Below are 23,136 nucleotides of genomic sequence, written 5' to 3'. Positions count from 1 at the left end.
GGCATCATTTTACTTTATTTGGTAATATGTATAAATTTTTTGGTATCATAGTGGTTTATTTAGGTGAAAATATCGCATTTATTTGGTCTTCAAGATTTGGTGATCATTAATGATTTTTGGTAATCATTCAATATATTTGGTATTCGAATACAATTTGAAGTGCAGTCGTAATTAAAATGGTGGTACATTTGTAATTTTAGGCCTTATTTTTTTGGTGTTCAGTAATTTTTTTTGGTAAGCATGATTTTTTTATTTAGGGTACCAAAGTATTTTTTGGTGGTCATTATATTTGTAGCCGTTTTTCATTATATAACTTAAGTGACATGAATCTGGCGCTAAAAAGCCGCTCCCACACAATCGAAGTCACGCTCTTGATTTAAAAACATACTTACTAAAATTAATATTGAAGAGCGATAAGTACTAAATTTAGATTTTCACGGTTAGGTAGACCCCAAAATATGGTCAGTGTTTACAAAGCCTAAGCCACCCTGTATATATACCTACCCCGTAACAATAAAGCCACATCAAAGATTAAACCAAACCAATGAACTTGAAACCTTCTTAGAAATATTTCAGGGGGGTCAAAAGGACTCGCCCTTCTACCATGTTTACGTTCGATCACTTGGAAATTCTTAGAAAAGCCTTCTTGGCGAAATAATACCTTTGTTATTATATATTGAGTTGACGGCTCATTTCAATAATAACCGATGTACGAGTATGAGAAAAAATTGAGTAGTGAAAACATAATGAAGGTATAGGTAGGTACTGAGAATGGAGAGCTTAGACTACAAACATGTAAATAACTAAATACTTGCCAACGTGTACATACCCCATTTTTTAGCATTAGGAAATAATAAACGATCGTGACGTGTCTTTTTTAACCGACTTCCAAATCCCAAAGGAGGAGGTTATCAATTCGGTTGTATGTTTTTTTTTATTTTTATTTTTTTTATTTTTTTTATTTTTTATGTTTGTTACTCCATATCTCCGTCATTACTGGACCGATTTTGAAAATTATTTTTTTGATTGTATGTATATGCATACAGATTGGTCCCGTTTTTGTCAAAATCTAGTTCTGATGATGGGATCCATGAGGAATCGACGGAACTCCTCAAATCTTAAAGGCATACATATGGTGATTTTTGTGTTTTTATCAACAAATCAAGCATATACATTCAAAAACGTGATATTTGATGAAGTGGAACTGCTGATGATGATCAGAACGGAACTCTTCAACGACGCATAGTTCACCTTTGGCGATTTGTCCTCTTCGTTATGTTTGTTAAGCAAGTTAAGTTTTTAAGCCACATTTTTATCAAGCTCGAGTTCTGATGATGGGATCCATGAGGAATCAAGGGAACTCCTCAAATCTTAAAGGCATGCGTATAGAGATTTTTGTATTTACATCAGAAAATCAAGCATTTTCATTAAAAACTGTTGCATTTGATGAAGTGGAACTGCTGATGATGATCAGAACAGAACTCTTCAACGACGCATAGTTCACGGTTGGCGATTTGTCCTCGTCGTTATGTTTGTTAAGCAAGTTAAGTTTTTAAGCCACATTTTTGTCAAGCTCGAGTTCTGATGATGGGATCCATGAGGAATCAAGGGAACTCCTCAAATCTTAAAGGCATGCGTATAGAGATTTTTGTATTTACATCAGAAAATCAAGCATTTTCATTAAAAACTGTTGCATTTGATGAAGTGGAACTGCTGATGATGATCAGAACAGAACTCTTAAACGACGCATAGTTCACGTTTGGCGATTTTTCCTTTTCGTTATGTTCGTTAAGCAAGTTAAGTTTTTAAGCCACATTTTTGTCAAGCTTGAGTTCTGATGATGGGATCTATGAGAAATCGAAGGAACTCCTCAAATTTTAAAGGCATGCGTATAGAGATTTTTGTATTTTCATCAGAAAATCAAGCATTTTCATTAAAAATTGTCGCATTTGATGAAGTGGAACTGCTGATGATGATCAGAACGGAACTCTTCAACGACGCATAGTTCACGTTTGGCGATTTGTCCTCTTCGTTATGTTTGTTAAGCAAGTTTAGTTTTTAAGCCACATTTCTGTCAAGCTCGAGTTCTGATGATGTGATCCATAAGGAATCGAGGGAACTCCTCAAATCTTAAAGGCATACGTATAGAATTTTTTGTATTTTCATCATAAAATCAAGCATTTACATTAAAAACTGTCGCATTTGATGAAGTGGAACTGCTGATGATGATCAGAACAGAACTCTTCAACGACGAATAGTACATGTTTGGTGATTTCGAATTTCGATTTTGACTTGGACTGGGACCCGGACTCATACCCGGATCCGGTTCGGACCCGGACTCGGACTCGGACTCGGACCCGGACTCGGACCCGGACTCGGACCCGGACCCGGACTTGGACCGGGACTCGGACCCGGACTCTGACTCAGAGATCCGGACCTTGACCCGGAAAACCATGATACCTAAACTAAATAAACCACTATGATTACCTACCATAAAATGTGGGTATGATGATGCCAAACCCCTCCCGCTCAAACTCCCGTACACCGCACCGCATGCGCCGTTAAGTGGGTTAGGTTAGATTTGAACTGCGATCCTCACAGAACCGAACAAAAGTGGGTTAGGTTTGGTTAGAACTGCGAGTCTTACAGAAACGAAATGCTACTAGAAAAGTGGGTTTGATTAGGTTCGAACTGCGATCCTCACAGAACCGAACTGCTATCAGAGAAGTGGGTTAGGTTAGGCTAGAACTACGACCCTTACGGAAACGAAATGCTACTAGAAAGTACTGGTTTTACCTCCTTTTCTACATAGTGCACCATCTACCATAATCTTTCACCGGGCCCCATAGAAGTCGGTTTTTTTTCTTAAAAATTATATTGAAAAACGCTTTAAAAAAATAGTAACTATTAAATGTAAAGTAACATATATGCTTTATACTTGTTATATATTTGCTGTGACTTATTTTTCAAGAGTGTTTTTCAATAAAGAGACACGTCAAAATCGGGTGGTCTTTCTCTAATACTAAAAAACCGTACATGTGTGAGTTCAACTTGCCCACCGAGGGTTCCGTACTTTTTAGTATTTGTTGTTATAGCGGCAACAGCGGGCGCAGCACGGTTCCATTTTTATCGCCTATCACTATGCGCGTCCATTTCGCACTTACATACTAGTTAGAACGTGACAGGCATGGCGACAAGGGATAAAAACGCGACCGTGCTACGCCACCAGAAATACATAATTTGTGAAGATTTCAACTGCTAGACTATCACGGTTCATGATCATGAGATACAGCCTGGTGATGGACAGACGGACTGACGGACAGACGGACAGCGGAGTCTTAGTAATAGGGTCCCGTTTTTACCCTTTGGGTACGGAACACTAAAAAACGAGGTTTAAATACTAGAAACGCAGTCTTTATATTATGTTATACCTATTTGTATTTGCAGAGAAATTCCTTATCATTTCTGTCGCGACTAATTCCCGTAAATTTATGACTTTTTATCATGGTGCCTTGGTGGTCTTCTAAAAGCGTGACGTAGATATTCAGGTTAGACATAATTATGACTGGCCTACATTTTTAAAGCAAATATATATCATATATGTTGCCTTTATTGTATTTTTTATTGCAAAATATCGTGTTTATTTGTAACTAGACCATGTAGCGATAAAGACAACGCCCACATTTTTATATGATATTTGGTACGAACACGGCATATTTGGCCAAGGATACAAGCAAATCTGTTATGTGACAAGCCTGGTTACATTATTAGTTCTGTCTTATGAAAGTGTAATATAGTTTTATACTGTATAGTAGATTGTTAACCAAGGGTGGAAAGTGATCCATTTCACCCGAGATATTTTGGCGCTCGAACGAAGAGAGAGCGCCAATAGTTCGAGGGTGAGATGGTTACTTTTACCCGAGTTAAACACTCTACTTTTCTTTATCTTTTTATATTCTAAGTATTGGCAGTTCTTAACTTCCTCAACAATTTAACTTAGCAATATTAACAACCATCGTATAGGTGAAAACATAATATTATTTTCAATTGTTCGATCCGCTCTTTGAACCGCGACAAACATACATAATTATAGGCTGTAGTCGAGCGAGTGAAGCGAAAGTGCCGTGCGAAAGGTCTTCGCTCGAAGAAAAAGAAATGCGGATGTTTACTTCATCATTAAGTTAAGAAGGGGGCGGGGGGAGGGGAAAGCAAAGCCAGGAAATTAGAAGGGGTTAAAAGATATGGCGCGCCGCGTGAAACTTCCTACGAAAGAAATGTCCATCGTGTGGGTTTTATACTTTTTACCTTTATTACTTTCTTAAGCGATATCAAAGTATGTTTATGCTCGAGCTCCTTCGAATCGGCCTATGCACATTTTTGCCACGAGTAATCGTGGCAAAAAATATGATATTATAATTCAGAGCGAACAGCACAATATTCAGATGTATATTTGACTCTCCGAAATATACTAAACCATTCACCTCGTACTTGATTTTTCCCTCACTAACTCTTTATCTACTTTTAGAACTAACATAAACACTTTATAAACGTCATTTTATTGGTCTTCAAGATAGATCAAATACGTTGAACGTAAAACTAAATTTAGACTGAACGATTCCACTATCATTATACAATAACAGTAACACTAAAAGCATTTTTACATAAACACCCACACGTCTTCTGGACAGAGGAAAACACCAAAGCTCTGGATTACGTCTAGTAGATGCCGCGATTAGGGCCAAGTTTTTTTAGTATTTAAGGTTGTGCGACATCATAAAACAAACGGATTTTAAGCATAATTTTATCCGATTGGCATATCAAAATCTACTTTGTTCTTAAACATCTGATTTGGTATTTGTAATTTATATAAGTAAAGTTCTTAATCGTGGACGCAATTTAATGCGCTCTTGCGCTATCAGACTTAATAAGTATAATATTAGCTAACATTTGTATAAATACTGCATTTATGTCATTTTATTTAAAATTGTACTATATACATAAGTACTTTTAGATTTGGGAATTTTTTAAGTTATTTCTACTCAGAATCATGAGCCCTTTTGATTCTAATAGGAGAAAAAACTTTCCCTAAATTTCCATGCAATTTCGTTCCTTCCATTCCGTTGCTGTCATGAATAAATGTAACGGAAAGGAAATAAAAAAACATCTTGGGCTTCTTTTTTCTCGTGAAAGAGCTCGTGATTTTGTGCAAAAACAATGTAAAAGTTTACAAACTGAAAAAAGTATAGAGTACAACTTTAAGTAAACTCGTCCACTAAACTTGATTATGATTAGTATAGGTGCGAAAACACGTCTTATATGCTCTATCTAGTAAGTTGATCTGTGGCAGGAGAGATAGTTTACAAAATTGCGATTGTTTCAATTGAATGGTGATACTGATAAAAGAAAAATAGACTAATTATTTGGCTGTAAATGAACTTTATAAAAAAAATATGCATAAACATAAACCTATTACCTACACGCTTAAAAAATCGCAAAAGGTTGAGTCAGTTAAACCCCGCACAGATTATATGTAAAAAAAAGATAAGATTATTCTTGTGCCATAAATTTGTGTTTTGTACAATAAAGAGTTTATACATACATACAATTTTACCATAATTTGAACAGAAAAGATTGGTAATTGACTGACTTGGACTAATGAAGTTGTGAGGTGTGAATGTAAAACGTAATCCACAAGGATATTGGTTGGCCAAAACCACTCGTTTCGATAGTCCAATCAAATTGAGTGGTGTGGACGCAAAATACGAATTTTTCAATTTATTTCTCTGGTTGGTAAATGGCAATTTCATTCGTGTGGATGGAATTCGAGTATATGCATTATTGTCGTATAATAAAATAAACAATATTAAAATAAAGCGATGGTAGCCGAGTGGATCTGACATCCGACTTTCAATTTGAAGGTTCAACTGGCTCTAACCGATGAGTATTTCGGAACTATGTAAGTACTGAATATCATTTAACACCTCTAGCTTTTCGGTGAAGAAAAACATTGTGAGGAAACTTGCATACATCCGCGAAGAAATTCAAAGGTCTCTCGCATGAGAGGAGGCCTATGGTCAGCAGTGGCCCGTATAAAGGCTGAATTATTATATTAAGTATTATTACAATATAACTAGACTTATTTATAAAACTAAATTAACGAACGGTAGCCTGTTAAAAACTAAAAAAGCGATCTCTTAGATATATGTAAATTTCACACTTATCGGTGTCTTTAATCAAATATTTAAAGTAATGGATATTGTTCATCAAAGATTTCAACAGAACATCTAACGTATTATGTTTCGACCTAATTCGTACTAAAACTCTTATCCATTGTACACCTTACACCATTGCCATAAGGTTCATGATTACCTAGTCAGTTATTTGTGGTTGAAGTACGTTCGGTAGTAATGTGTGTACCACGTTTTAGACAATGGGGGGCTTATAGTAATGGCGTTGCTGGTAAAGTAATTAATATATCAATGGTGTTATTGTTACGTCATTTTAGTTAATAGGAGCAGTACGGGATAGATATAAAACTGTGTGTGTGAGGATAGCCCGATCTATTACCTACTCGTATGTAAAACAGTTTTGTAACTTTGATAGACAAAGTATAGATGGTACGATTTTATACCACAAGGGAGGGTGATATTTTTAACAACTAAGTAGGTAAGTACATACTGTGAAGACGAAATCTCGGGTGGAAGCTAGTTTGATACAAGAGTTCTCGAAAAATCAGATCATATATACCTATGTATACAGGGTGATTCAGGAGACGTGAGCAGGACTAACACTGCGCATTTCGTAAATTATAACCAACTGTTTCGTATCAGTATTAGTGAGGTTAACGTTAATTTTCTAGTCGTGTTGAAAAAAAAAAGTTATTAATTTATTTACGACATGCATGGTCACCCTACAATCAGAATAGTAAACTATCGATATTCTGTGTCAAATTTAATGTCATCACGGTCTGGTTACTTTTGAAAACTCGTATCTCACTCAAGTTTGACAGTTTATTTTCTTCGTAATCATAATGCTGTCATTACGGTTAAAGAGGTTTTATGTTTATTAATTAGGTCTTGTAGGGTGACCATGATTGTAGAGAATTAAATTTGCCTTCGCCAAAAAGTAAAAAAAATAGGAAAAAGTGTGGTTGTTTCACCTAAATACGACGGTGATCGGTCAATTATCAGTTACTGAGTATGCAGGATTAGTCCTGCTCACGTCTCATGAATCACCCTGTATAGAGATTCAAGGTTTCTAAACTCTCAAAGTAACTAAAAGCTCATGTTAGCTCATGTTCAACTGGCTCAAGGTATATTAAAAGCTCATGTTAGCTCATGCTCAAAGTATATGAAAAGCTCATGTTAGCTCTTGCTCAAAGTATATTAAAAGCTCATGTTAGCTCATGCTCAAAGTATATTAAAAGCTTATGTTAGCTCTTGCTCAAAGTATATTAAAAGCTCATGTTAGCTCATGCTCAAAGTATATTAAAAGTTCAGCGTTGAACGCAATGCATTTCCCGCACACCCATTTTACATCAGATAATATAATGACACTACATTGCTTTTTTTTAAATTACCACTTGTAAACAATGTTAAACATAGACGTTTACATTAAATTTGTAATCGCAATCAAATGTTTGTTTAAGTAGCCGCAACGCCAATACAATTCTAAAATTATAATTATGCAAAAATTTAAAAAAAAATCTCGTCCGTTCATAATTTCGTTTAATTTAAAAGTTTTCCGGGATTCCGCAGAAGCCTTGTATGTTTGCAGGGTCGAGTCAAGTGGGGCTTGCCTATTCAGTGCCAGGAAGTCTTTTTCAACTTTAAAAGTTCTCAACTTGATTTAATGGCCTTCCAGCATATCGTAAAATATTTATATTTAATCATAATATTTAAAATTGGTCGCAGTACATCTAGATATTGCTTATTTGTGCACTTAAATTTACTATACGTACAAGTTATCTAGAAGTTGTTACTTACCTGCGAGTAAGTTATGTGAGATGGATATAATATCTTATTTTGTGTTTTCTATTCTATTCTAATTACAGTTTGAGCGCTTCTGTACTGGGGCCTAGCCAAATTGACATTGGTTTACGATACGTCAACGAAACGCTTTCCGTCTCTCTATCACTCTTCCATTGCGTTAGAGAGACAGATAGCGTTTCGTTGTCATGCCAGGATATTAAAGCCGACCACTAACAGTCCGCCGGACGATATCGGCTGGTCAGTTGTTCGGAACTGTCAAATTTTTGTTGTAACTGACGGGCCGATACCGTCCTGTAATTAAGCCGACCACTGACTAACGGGCCGCCGGACGATATCGGCCTGTCAGTTAGAACAAAAATTTGTCAGTTCCGAACAATTGACCGGCCGATATCGTCCGGCGGACTGTTAGTCAGTGGTCGGCTTAAGATCGATATCAAATCAAGGTGGATTATAACAAAGTTCGAATGTGTTTAGTTCTTGACCACCAATATGAACGCAGTCAACCGAACTGGGGCAAACTTTAAATGGAACTCTCAATGGCCAGGGCAAATGAAATGCTTGTTGAGATTTAATTTAACTTTGAGATTGCGACTGTGTTGATTTATGTAGATTTAGTTGTGTATGGAATGAGAGTCCGCTGGTTGACATTGCGGTTTGAGTGTCTATTCTTATTTTATTGAGAGTGATTTGATGACTTTCCCTTCGGGCATCTGAAGCAACCTAACGAACTTATCCTACCTATATTGGTTTGATGTGACTACCATCAAAATATTACACAGAAACTTTACGATCGGCCTGGTTTTACGATCGGCCGCCGACATATTGGTACACCGCTCCCGTATGTCATTGAACAAGTTATTGAATATCGAAACACTTACCAAACCATCTGCGAAGCTATTTATTATGCGGCCACGTGTTTTTCATGGCGTATTGTTCTTCGAGTACTTGTGATCTTGGACCACCCGGGTTTTCTTAAGCAAGGAAGTAGGAAGAATATAAGAGGCAGTTCATTTTCTATGTTGCTACTTTGGCAAGTTTTGCGCTGCAAAATAATATGATATACATACTTACGGGTAATAAAACTATGTGGAGAAAAAAAGATTGTATGGTGGTTAATAGGTATGTTACATACATTCAATGTTCAATGTCTGACTCACACTTGCTTGGTTTTATTTGTATGTTTATGCCATCATAACTAACATACTTAATGCACAGTTGGCATCAGATATATCGGAGCGGCCAAGGTGTTCACAATATCTGAACTCACACTCTAACGTCCTGACAATAGAGGTGTGTTCATATTTGACTGTACTTATACGTCACATCTTTCTGGGGTCTGCGACCTCTTTTATCACGAGATTTTTTGTTGTTTTAGTCCCCATGTTAGCTCTTTGAATTCCATCGGTTTCCTTCGATGTTTTCATTAACTGAAAAGTACCTTGCAACGCATAACTGCTTGTAATTGGAAATTTAATGACACTTTACAAGTTATAATTAAGCTATTATACTTAAAACGGGCCCCAACCTTGAAATTCCCCATCCATTTGCGTGCCCTAACCAGGCGGGGCTCACTCCGCGATTTCGTCGCGTCGCTACAAGTACATGCGGCCCACACCAATTTTGGTGTCTAGTACTTAGTAGTTGCCGCGCACCGCTACGGAACGGATGCCTGTAGCCGGTCATATCTGCCGTAAAAGACGCGTTTTGTTAGAGAGTGTACCTTCTGTACTTAGTACCTATTACTATTATTTATTCTGTGCCGTAACTTACGTGCCGAGGAAAAGGTGGATGGACTGTGTGAGAGATGATATAAAACGAACGCAAATGAATGATGAAATGACGGGCGACAGAGAGGTGTGGAAGAGAAAGACATGCTGCGCCGACCCCAAGTGAATGGGACAAGGGCAAGAGAATGATGATTCTGTGCCGTAACTTAACGTCCCCTATCTCAAGTTATGATGAGGCGCCATCATTCTCAATATAGCAATGACAGCCCGTTAAAATAAAATCTTGTCCAATCTTACGAATTAAGCACTCATTCATTCGAATGATACATTTAAATTAAAGTTGATGACACATTGAATGAAAGGAGTTTTATGGGTGTTACGTTAAAATTTTTAAGAGCTTTGTAGAGTCAACATGTTTTGTCTAAAGAAGGCTTTCTGACTACATAGGAAATTTGGCATTACAACTTTCCACCCCAGATCGAAGATCTAGTGGCAGACCCAGAACAAGATGGAAGGATGTAGTGCTAAAGGGCATGAGTGAGTTCAAGTTATCCGAGGTCGATGTCGTGGACAGGGCGAAGTGGAGAAGGTTAAGCAGGAAAGCTGACCCCGCCACCATGTGGGATGGATAGCTACATAGACTAGACCGAGACCTCTAGACCGAGTTTAGAGCAATTGTTTCATGCAACAGATGATGCCGAAAATGCGGGGGAGCGCGGGACGAGGTGATCGAAGTCCCGTGCCGGGATTGGTCCGTTCAAAGACACGGACGTCACACAAATACACTTTCAACTCGAACATGGACAGCTAGATAGGAAGAGAGAGAGAGAGAGGGTCAACATGTTTGGTAAGAATACGGTAATATAAGCTTATTTCTTATGCCTTTTATTTTATCCGACGTATTCTTACGTGGTCCTTGTTGAATAGTAATGCCATTTACGGCGTAAGCTAGAACTTACAAATGGCTGGCTTCACCCAATTAAACTGTTTGAAAACGGGTGAAAAGCTAATTAAGCTTATAACACTCACTGAGTATTAGTATAGAGGTAGGTAGGTAATTATAATCAACATTGCTTTGAAAATGTTCGCCTATATTCGCCTGTAAACTAACGACAGTGTTCTTAAAAAAATAAAAGGACAGTAAATATTTTAAATAGACCTTCGGCGCGATTCGGTAAATGAATTAGAGATTCGCTAGATATTAAATAGTAAAGATATGTGACATTCCACGGCAAAAGGTACCTTATGGCGTCGCAATAATATTATTGCGGCGCTATGCAACGTACGCGCCAGCCGCCATAATATCATATCTAGTGAATCTCTAATTCATTTCCCGAATCGCGCCGCTTATTTCTATATGTACTTGCTTATTTTAGAAAGTATAATTATTTTAGGGCTAGGATCTATTAGTAACTGTATGACCCACCTTGACTTATATCTCCTTCTTCACGCCAGTGACATTCAGTTGTGACATAAGACCGTATTGTGACCTCCAACTGGATACATTACTTCGCACAATGGCAGTTAGCTTCTTTGTGGTATCGCCAATCGACACTAGCCAATTGAATCTCAGGGCTAGGTTGGAATAGAATTATCATTTTCGATTAGAGCATACAATATACATAGGTCCAATAATAACTACTAAATGTATACTTAACTTTTGGACAAATTTAGAAGAACGCAAAGAGATTTAATTACTGGCCAGCACCTAAAGTAATTCCAAAATTAGTAGGCAATTAAACCTTTTTTTTTGCGTTTCTTTAAAATTTGTCCATGAGTCTAGAAGAAACTGATAAGTAATATATTTAAATTAAAAGAAAAACTTTTCCGAACATAATTAACACCTACTTACATATTTAATACCTATTCATGTATTTTTTTTTATTATTTGGTAGGTATCGCTCCTTGTATTATTGCATTATAAAAATATATGTTGAATGTTGTCGTGAATGCTAAATCTGGACCAGACGCACGGGTTTTTAACCATATGCCTTCTGTGGCCAACATTCCTTTCCCAGCATATTTTTCTTTACTTTAAGTACTAACCTACAAGGATGTTGGAGTATTTACATGGGTATTTACTAACTGATTTATGTCCTGTGTCCACAAATACGATATAGCGACAAACAGGAAAATCTAAATTAAGTACTTGATATTATTTCATTTTTCGCTTGGTATTCCCAATGATTACACGGAGTACTAAAAGTAACTTTATATTATACTCAATGTAATTTTATGTGCCTTCTAGTACAGTCGGTAGTCAGTAGTGACAGTGACCCTGCCTACAAAGCAGGAGGTCCCGCGCGGGTTACTTAAATCCTGGTAAGGTGATTTATTGGCGTGTTTATACCTACTGTTGTTTAGGTTGCACAATAGGTAGGTACATGAAGACTCGAAGAGTACAAATGGTGGACTTAATGCCAGAAGGCATTCTCTACCAGTCAACCATGGGCTAAACCGAAATATCTAGTTGGTGCTTAAGAATGACCTAAACAGTCCGAAATTCTACAAGACATTAGACTTGCCAAAGGTCAAGAACCCAGTAACATCAGGAATAATTCAGAGGATCGTTCGCGCGTGCTCGCGCATTGGACGTGACGATTTCCTTAACGACTGTGTGTCTTTACAGACACAAGGTTCTAACTTCTTCTAGTTTACTAGTGAGTTGGGACTTTTGTGTAATAGGGAGGGAAGTGATCTTGAGCTTGGGAATGAAGTAATCCAAGTGTCAACGAATCATTCAAAGATCAATTATCATACGTCATTAGCGTCATTTGGTATTGAATTTATAACTTTGGATTATTCCTATCCTTAGATATTTCTGATGTATATTAAAATAGCGTGCTTAAAGCCTCCATATCATATTAAAGGTGACACATACCTATGAATATTTTGCTCTAGACTCGTAAGTCCCCTAGTAAGTCCTAAGTTAGAGTTATAAATTCTTAGGGTTACTTGCACCATCCCACTAACCCGGGGTTAAACTATTAAACCTGGAGTTATGGTTATGGTTACCAGTATAATTTGACACTGGGTTAACGGTTTAACCGGTTAACCCCGGACTAGTTGGATGGTGCAAGTGGCACTTATAGGACTAAAGGAAAGTTCCAAATTCAAAAGGGCAAAAATTGTCTTGAGTCTTACGAGGTTATGTCATCCGGATAGCAAGATTTTTTACAAATGAATAGGTACCTATAGTCAGTATTAAAAGTAGTGGGCCAGAATACGCATCTTAAGTCATATGCGTCATATCTACTACTATTCTTTAATAACTTAACAAAAAATAGATTATGTCTCTGGTCGTAATGTGGAACAATTAGACTGTGACGGACACTTTTGAACGCGAACTATGGAGATTATATCACTGTTTGAGTATGTGGAAAAGTATTCCAGGGTGGTATATACTTTTTATGCGCCAAGATTTTCAGAGGTTCCTAATATGAACCCTACCTACGAACTGAATATTTTTATTGAATGATTAGGCATACGAGTAACAATAATGAATAACATTTTATTTCTTTTGTTACAGTTAACCAGCCAGTGATGTGATGACGCAGGCCCGTGAGCCCCTCGGCATCATGGACGGCAACCCCAACGTCGACTTCTCCACCAAAACCAAGCGCGGAGTCTACCTCTCCAAGAGCCTCGCTTTCATCATCCTAGTCATCTTCGCTCTAGCCCTAGTCGCTACTTCCTTCATAGTCTACAACTTCGCCGCTTGCCCAAGAACCGACCAACTCGCCAATGTCACCAAATACGAACTTAATCACTGCGACACATCCAAACAACTACTAGTAATTCCACTAACAACTGAAAATACTAAAAGTGTCATACCTTTAGAAACTACACCAGCACCTGAGGTTTTTGAAGAAGATGAAACAACTGTTCAAGATGTAAGATTACCTACTTATGTGAAACCTGAGAAATATTTCCTAAAGCTAACTCCTTATATTTATGAAGGCAATTTCACATTTGATGGGTTTGCTAGTATAACTTTGAATGTTAGAAACAATACGCGGATTTTGACTTTTCATGGAGTGGAATTATCTTTCGATGATATTATTTTGTATCAGAAAGATACTGGACGGCGAATAAAGATTGACCAAAGGACAGAAGATGTACCGCGGCAGTTTCATATATTGAAATTATATGATACGTTGTATGTAGGAAAACAGTATGTGTTGAACATAACATATACAGGGATACTGAACGATAATCTACACGGATTTTACAGAAGTTCTTATGAAGAGAAAAATGTAAAAAGGTAAGTTTACTAACAACCTTTTCTTTATGTTCTGAAAAATTATGTTTATATAAAACATTATATTTTTATTTTTTATCTGTTGGATTGTTTTGTTCAATCCGTCCATATGAAGTAAAGATGTCCTATAAACATAAATGTAACATTCGATTAACGACTTTGATATCACTTGCAGCACTACTGCTGTAGCGTTGAAGCATCCTTGAAAAAATTAGTGAAGGATTGAATATTCTAATTGCGGCGTATTTCCCGCTGCTGCAATGCCGCGCCAGCAACGCTGCTGCAATCACGACCAGAACGTCTCCTTAATCGGTCTTTTTAATTATATTTTAGGCTTTGCGTTATTGCCTTTAAAAATGTATAACCGATTTTAAATTCCCATACCGTTGAACAATGACGATAGATTTTTGACCGGTGACGGATGTGTCTTAAAAAAAAAAACGAAAAACTACACAGCGCACAAAGGAATGTCAACAAAACGCCAGCTAATTATTTAGTGCTTAAACATGACCTGCTTCCGCACTGGGTCACAATGTTAAGCGGGTCACTTCAAAAATTCAGCATTTTAGTGCAGCAGCCTTGTTCCGTTTCAATTCTACTGGCCTTGAACCAAAGTTTAAATGCCCAAGCCTGGAGATTAATTAAACGTTAGAGAATTTAAGGCTCGATCTTTTTGAATAGGTATTCCTATCATAATTATTTTTTCACCACACCAGCCCGTAAAGGCTCTCTTGATACTTCAGGAAGTTTCATTTTATCCACAAGAATGGAAAAGTAATTAGACGCTAATTTTGAGTTGTTTTTTCATGTTGGCTGGTGAAATTAACTTTTATGTGATGATTTTGAACATTCAATATTTAATATCATTCGTTTGGATTTGATTAGTAATGTTTTAGTAAAAAATCTCCTCGTATTGGTGCAAAGTTTACTTCAACCTCGTGCTTTAAAACCCTCAAAACGCCCAAGGTTTCACTATTCGGATCACTTGCTAGCCCAATTTTGGAATCTTTCACTTGCGCGGGTATTAATATTCTAAAATGTTTGAACGAGGATTTTTTGATACTTAATTTGATTTGTGTATGATTCCCATGTCATATCTACCTAGTATAGTTATATGTATACGCCAATATAGGAAACATACATCGAAGATATCTCTGTGGATCTACTTAACTAGTTACAGCGCTTGGTAAACTAATCGGTCGGAGGTGACGAGAATTTAATTGGTCTTGCCATTGATTGAATCTCAATCACAGCCGTTATCTCAGAAGCAATCGAAACAATAGAAGATCTGAGATAGATAATCATAACTGTACGCCTAATTGCCTATCTGATTAAGATATTCTAATCTAACCTAATAGGTAACAAATGTCTTAGAGAAAATGTATTATGATATTTATGATTTCTTAAAACTTCTTTTAGACACGTACGTTTTTGTACTGAACTGTAAACATTTTCATACAATTTCCGTGCCAGCTTTCGTATTGTTTATCCCTCTAAAGACTTACATACCTGCATCATCGTACTATTATCTATTTAGCTAGAATCGTTTTCATTGGACTTTGCTAAATTCTTCTGCCACTTGACAAAATTACTCTTACTGGGTGGTTTCCTTTTTGGATATCACGGGCCTATAATCCCGGTTTTTTGATAGGCTTGCGTGGGGACACAGATCCAACACGTAGAGGCCCCTTGGAGAGCTTTAATGTCATGTAGAACGCCTGCTGGAACCCGTTCACAGGCGCAACAATAGACACCCATGAACCGGTCGCAGCAGGCATTGGCACTATTGTAGCAAAAGTGAACAGTATTCCGGTCTATGGATTGATGTTTGGGTGGACAATGAGACTGGGCTATTGTAAAAGAGGTCCGGACACCTGCCATAACAATGTTAACACCATCATCGAGGCAGGCGGTGACTCGCCGCTGACTAGATGGGCCCTTGAAACTGCCGTCGCGAAGACGACCAGGAGCAACATCGGTGTGAGCGGCTCAGGGGTGTCGAGAGGTGTGCGCCGCTTTCTACCCAGTGACTGTTAACAGCCACTGTGCCAACTCGCGTCTTATGCGTCTGGGTGGTTTTTATTATTATATTATTGTGGTTAACTACCCAAAATAAACCCAAAAACAGCTCTTATAGAACATTTCCAACGACTGTTGAATCATCTCAACAGTCGTACTACAACCACACAGGCCAATTCGAGTTTTAGTTATTTGATTTGTTTCTAATGTGATACTGCTCTCTCAGTATCAAAAGCGACGTTTTTTGTTGAAGAAATGTTAATTTTGACAGTGACAAATCTGTAACATATAGGAAACAGATCGAATAACTAAAACTCGAATTGGCCATTCATTAGTATTCTCCTCTCCGAACTAAACTACGCTGTAGGATCAATGCACGGAACTAAATCACTACTTTATATTTTAGATGTTGTGCATACTAATGTTGTTTGCGAATATAGGATTATTGTAGTTCTTAAGAATAATAGTAGTATTTCAATGTCAAGTACCATGTGTGTATGACATCAGGTGTCATTTGGTGACATTAGGTGTCATTTATATCATTGTATTCTTCGATTAGGCCTGTCAGTTTGTGCAAATTTTCCTAAAGATTAATTAAAAACCGGGCAAGTGCGAGTCGGACTCGCGCACGAAGGGTTCCGTACCATAGAGCAAAAAAAAAACGGAAAAAAATGCAAAAAGAAAACGGTCACCCATTCAAGTACTGACCACGCCCGACGTTGCTTAACTTTGGTCAAAAATCACGTTTGCTGTATGGGAGCCCCACTTAAATCTTTATTTTATTCTGTTTTTCGTATTTGTTGTTATAGCGGCAACAGAAATACATCATCTGTGAAAATTTCAACTGTCTAGCTATCACGGTTCGTGAGATACAGGGGTGTGTAATGATCGATATAAAAATAATTAATATATTTTCTGTAGATATAACAACATTTAATATAATTTCAGAAAATATAATAACTCATTTTGTATAATATACATTTGGTATATTATTAAAATGTTTCATATCATTTTGTATAATTATCTTTTGATATAACACTCATTTATTATAACGATCATGTGATATAATGCTCATTTATTATACAAGTATTATTATATAAGCATTATTCAGTATAATATGTATTATAGTACCTAAAGGTATTTTTATGACGACATATGTAAATGTTTAACGCGGTTTGTTTTATGTAATGGACGAAATTCTAACCTAACCTACTTTTCTGGTAGTGGTTCGTTTAGTGTAGGGGTCGCAGTTCTTAACCTAACCTAACCTAGTATTCTGGTAGCGGTTGGTTTTGTCACAAAATAGATAAGTACAGAAGTCAATCACATGTATGTACTTTACTTTTCATACCTACGCTCGGCGGTCGCTCTAGGGTTGCGATTGTTGCGAACTATGACTTATGCACAAAAACTATCGTGGTAGTGGCACTCGTATCTATCATATCGTATCTAGTATTTAGTTGTTTGATTTATTGTTGAGGATGAAACGGGAAGAATGGAAATATAAATTAATAATAACATTAATAACTCAAATAGGTATTTTAATTTTAATGTCATTGTTATATTACAAATTTGCCACAGAAAATATCTTGCGATGATTCCGAGATTGGCGAAATACACGATTATTATATTTTTAAGTGTAATAAATTCGCATTCTCATGTACAATGTAATAAATTCGCATACGCATTCTCTCTGAAACCACTGGTAGCTTAAAAAACGACAATTCACCGTTTAATGTTGAATTTAAACAACCGTCCACTGTACGTTATAATAACTTTTTGTTTTGTTTCTCCATTATTGCACAAAAAAGTTCACAGACGCATGTCTCAAGCGGATGGCACTCGCGCTCGCACTGGTCCCAACTGGTCCGAGATATCGTGTCCGTGAGCAGTGTCTATGTGTGCGTTGCTCGAGAGCGCTTTGTATGTAGGTTGATTTCTGTACTTATCTATTTTGTGGTTTTGTGTAGGGGTCGGAGTTCTTAACCTTACCTACCTAGTTATAAATAGAAGTTCGTTATATGTAGAAATAGTCGTTTTTTGTAGTGTGTAATAGTAAATGTGGAATTATATATCTAATACATTATATCAACAATTCTACTTTAGATGAAATAACTTTATATCATAAATTCAGTATAGAAAATATGCATTATACTTGAAGAATGTTATGCTAAATGTTATTAGATCAATTAATCTTTATATAAAATGATAATTTATATCATATGAAAATATATTAAGTGTTGTTATATCATTTAATAATTATATAAAATTAGCGTTATTGCAACTGATATTATAATAAAAATGTTTATAGCCATCGATACGCACCCGAGATACAGCCTGGTGACAGACAGACGGACAGACGGACGGACAGCGAAGTCTTAGTAATAGGGTCCCGTTTTACCCTTTGGGTACGGAACCCTATAAATGATTTCATTCTTAGTGATGTGAATACACTATACATCGAATACAAGTTCAAACTTTTCAGATGGATATTAGATTAATTGCTAAGAGTTTATCATACCTGCCAACTGCCTGTACCTACATTGAGAACTTAGCGTCAAATATGACATTAAAAACGTATAAAATCTATTTCCCCAGATGGATAGCCGTAACGCAGTTCCAAGCGACGGACGCCCGCCGCGCGTTCCCGTGCTGGGACGAGCCAGCCCTCAAGGCTCGCTTCACCATCAGCATCGCTCGGCCAAGGAACATGACATCTGTATCCAACATGAACAGCGTTGGTACGCAGCAGCAGTAAGTAAATAAAAATATCTAAGGCATACTATCCCAGTTTTCCCAGCGGCAACGACAGCAGTTTCCCAATAGATTATTTGTAGAAGGTCTTTTTAACCATCAGCATCGCGCGGTCTCGTGACATCTTCTGTTCTGATGTTACAAGTGAAAGTAAAAAAAAAATTGTAGGCAATTACGTTTTTTTCTTCTTCTTCGGATTCATTAACCGACTTCCAAATCTCAAAGAAGGAGGTTATCAATTCGGTTGTATGTTTTTTTTTATTTTTTTTATTTTTTTTTATGTTTGTTACTCCATATCTCCGTCATTACTGGATCGATTTTGAAAATTCTTTTTTTGATTGAATGTATATGCATACAGATTGGTCCCGTTTTTGTCAAAACCCAGTTCTGATGATGGAATCCATGAGGAATCGAGGGAACTCCTCAAATCTTAAAGGCATACATATAGTGATTTTTGGGTTTTTATCAACAAATCAAGCATATACACCCAAAAAAGTGACATTTGATGAAGTGGAACTGCTGATGATGATCAGAACGGAACTCTTTAACGACGCATAGTTCACGGTTGGCGATTTGTCCTCTTCGTTATGTTTGTTAAGCAAGTTAAGTTTTTAAGCCACATTTTTGTCAAGCTCGAGTTCTGATGATGGGATCCATGAGGAATCAAGGGAACTCCTCAAATTTTAAAGGCATGCGTATAGAGATTTTTGTATTTACATCAGAAAATCAAGCATTTTCATTAAAAACTGTTGCATTTGATGAAGTGGAACTGCTGATGATGATCAGAACAGAACTCTTAAACGACGCATAGTTCACGTTTGGCGATTTTTCCTTTTCGTTATGTTCGTTAAGCAAGTTAAGTTTTTAAGCCACATTTTTGTCAAGCTCGAGTTCTGATGATGGGATCCATAAGGAATCGAGGGAACTCCTCATATATTAAAGGCATACGTATAGATTTTTTTGTATTTTCATCATAAAATCAAGCATTTACATTAAAAACTGTCGCATTTGATGAAGTGGAACTGCTGATGATGACCAGAACAGAACTCTTCAATGACGCATGGTACACGTTTGGTGATTACGAATTTCGATTTTGACTTGGACTGGGACTCGGACTCGGACTCATACCCGGATCCGGTTCGGACCCGGACTGGACTCGGATCCGGATTCGGACCCGGACTCGGAACCGGACTCGGACCCGGACTCGGATCCGGACTCGGACTCGGTCTCGGACCCGGACACGGACCCGGACTCGGACCCGGACTCGGACCCCGACTCGGACCCGGACTCGGACCCGGACTCGGACCCGGACTCGGACCCTGACTCGGACCCGGACTCGGACCCGGACCTTGACCCAGAAAAGCACTATGACACCTTAACAACTATGATTACCTACCATAAAATTAATGTAGGTATAAAGTACGATGATGCCAATCTTACTAGCCCCTCCCGCTTAAACCCCCGTACACCGCACGGCATGCGCCATTAAGTGGGTTAGGTTAGGTTTGAACTGCGATCCTCACAGAACCGAACAAGGATTAGGTTAGGTTAGAACTGCGAGCCTTACAGAAACGAAATGCTACTTGAAAAGTGGGTTTGATTAGGTTCGAACTGCGATCCGCACAGAACCGAACTGCTATCTGAGGAGTGGGTTAGGTTAGGGTAGAACTACGACCCTCATGGCTCCTCTTCACGATGGGCCAACGGTAGAATGAGATAGCAATATCACTTGCTCCCTCTAACGCATAAATGCGTCCCTTGGAGTGGCCGGCGTTGGCCCATCCTGTACAGGAGCCATTATACAGAAGCGAAATGCTAGTAGAAAAGTGGGTGGTTTTACCTCCTTTTCTACATAGTGTACCATCTACAATGATCTGTCATCGGCCCCCATGGAAGTCGGTTTTTTTTTCTTAAAAATTATTTTATATATATTGTCGACCTGAGTTGTCATATTACTCAACCTTCTTTTAGGTATAACATAGGAACATTGTATTACTAACATAATAGGGGCTCCATGCCTGAAATAAAATATTGAAAGTGAAATTAAACTGAGTTGACACTTTTAGGTATTACAATATAAGACAGGTCCCAATATAGTCCCCTAGGGTACCCACGTTTCAAGTGAAATTGTAGCTATGTCTAACAATTTCCAACTTTAGACAAGTTTTAGGACGCCAAATTGTACGTCTGTCAACTTTTAAGTAGGTAAGCGACAAGCTAGGTATTTCGTGCATTATAATGGAATGATCAGTAGGTACCTACAATAATTATCAAAATTTTGTAGCTAAATATTAGAACCATTTTTTTTATTTTATCTATCAATAATTATCGCAACAGAAAGAGTGGAACAAGTGAAAGAGTTTGTGTATCTGGGAACCTTGTTCACTAGGGACGGTAAGCATGATGAAGACATTGAAAGGAGAGTGAATGCTGGGAATCGTGTGAATGGGGCACTTAACGCTTTTATGAGCAGCCAGAAGGTGTCGCAAAAAGCACGGTTGGCTGTTCATAGAGGGGTGTTGGTGCCTACACTTATGTATGGTAGCGAAAGTTGGGTATGGCAGAAGAAGCATCAGAGCCAAGTGAATGCAGTGGAAATGAGAGCGTTGAGAAGTGTGTGTGGTGTGAGATTGCAAGATAGAATTAGGAACAGTGTGATAAGGGAAAAGTGTGGACTGAATGTAGATGTAGTGACGAAAATTGAGAAAGGTATGTTGAGATGGTTTGGACATGTGGAAAGAATGAGTGAAAGAAGGTTGACAAAAAGAGTGTATGAAGGAAAAGTGGAAGTGGGAGTTGGAAGGGGTAGACCTCGGCGGACTTTCTCTGATCAGATCGGGGAAATCCTGAAGAAAGGCCAGGTCAAGAGCACCCTAAACCGGCGAGCGTGTATGAGGAATGTTATGAATGTGAAGGAAGCGAAAGTGGTATGTCAGGATCGGAGCAAGTGGAAATCCGTGGTCTCTGCCTACCCCTCCGGGAAATAGGCGTGATTATATGTATGTATGTATGTATGTAATTATCGCAAAGTACTGATAGCATAGGTGGTTTTCTGTTACTAGATGTCTTAACTTCTACTTATTGTTACTAGATGTCGCTAATGTGACCAAATGAAAGCATTGTTCAATTTTAGATTTATTTATTCAGTTTACCTGTGCTCTATTGAATAACACTTTGTAATCATTAATCAACAATACTTTTATACAGTACTTAAATACCTCAGTTATTTAGAGCAAAGATGTTATTATCACCGAAATCAATGCAAACTATTTATTCCTTTGATGTTTTAATAATAATAATAATAACCCCGCGGGGGCAGCTTGTGGCGAGCTGACGGTGAGTGGCGACACCGCGGACCCCTATTCCAGAGGGCCCTGTCATCCGGCCCTCGCCTCTGTGCTTGCCTTGATTGGCCGGCCAGAGTGGAGTCGCAAGAGCGGGACCTATGCTCCAGGTTGGAAGTGTAAAATGTCATAACGCCGGCGGCCTGCTGAACGGATCACCGGGATCTGGCTACCGCAGACTCACCTCTCGACAACCTTACAGCCGCTCCGAAGTGTTGCCCTATTGTCGCACTGTGCGTGCGGCCGTTGTAGGGCCCACTAAATGAGTAGGCGAGTCACCACCTGTCTTACACAATTTTGAGACTGATTGTCACGGCAGGTGTCTGCTAGTCTCTCCCATAGCCCATTATCCAGTCCATCCAACTTTCAAATCTATAGCCCATGACCTTAGTTCCCATCGCAGCACAAAAGTGATGCACTGCAATAGTCTTTGCACCTGGCGGGGACCATCTCCGGATGTATCACATTGTGCGTTCGGGGATGGTATCCGCCATGTGTATCCCTTGCTTTTAGATTAAAGTGTCTTAAAGGGCCTCTGCGCTGTTGGCTTCGGCCCCACGTACGCCTCCCAAAGGTCCGGGACCCCATGGTCCCGAGATATGGAAAAGACATACAAATAATAATAATAATATATTCTTTATTGTGCACCACATAATGAAAAGGAATACAGAAAAAGAACAGATATTACATTAGGTAACAACAGGCGGTCTTATCGCTCAAAAGCGATCTCTTCCAGACAACCTTTGGGTAGCAGGAAACCAATAACTACATAACTCTAAATATCGTTTTATTAGCTACATAACTCTAAATATAGTATTTTTGATGTAACTGTAATAGTTTCTGGATATCTTCCAGTTCGAAACGGAAAAGTTATGCATTTGCTATGATTATTCTGATTGATTTGAACCAGACGGTGCAATCGAGCTATCGATCTTCCGCAGACGGGCTTGTGATAAAAATATTTTATTGCACGTTACAAATACGTCGGGCATAAAAACTAGTAAGTTTTTGACTACAGAATTTTAAATAACAGACGCGTT

General features: G+C 38.0%; 1 protein-coding gene across 1 annotated transcript in view; it reads left to right on the top strand.

The window, feature by feature from the left end:
• LOC134664653 (aminopeptidase N) overlaps positions 1 to 23,136 on the top strand; it is a 58,087-nt gene that overhangs the window by 11,549 nt on the left and 23,402 nt on the right. The window contains exons 2-3 of the mRNA XM_063521396.1: positions 13,248 to 13,982; positions 18,597 to 18,752. Of these exons, the coding sequence (XP_063377466.1) occupies positions 13,267 to 13,982; positions 18,597 to 18,752 (872 nt within the window). The 5' untranslated portion in view covers positions 13,248 to 13,266. The remainder of the gene's footprint in view (positions 1 to 13,247; positions 13,983 to 18,596; positions 18,753 to 23,136) is intronic.

Source organism: Cydia fagiglandana, chromosome 5, assembly GCF_963556715.1.
Source record: "Cydia fagiglandana chromosome 5, ilCydFagi1.1, whole genome shotgun sequence".
In the NCBI taxonomy this organism is placed as follows: domain Eukaryota; kingdom Metazoa; phylum Arthropoda; class Insecta; order Lepidoptera; family Tortricidae; genus Cydia; species Cydia fagiglandana.
This window is presented reverse-complemented; position numbering and strand designations above follow the sequence as displayed.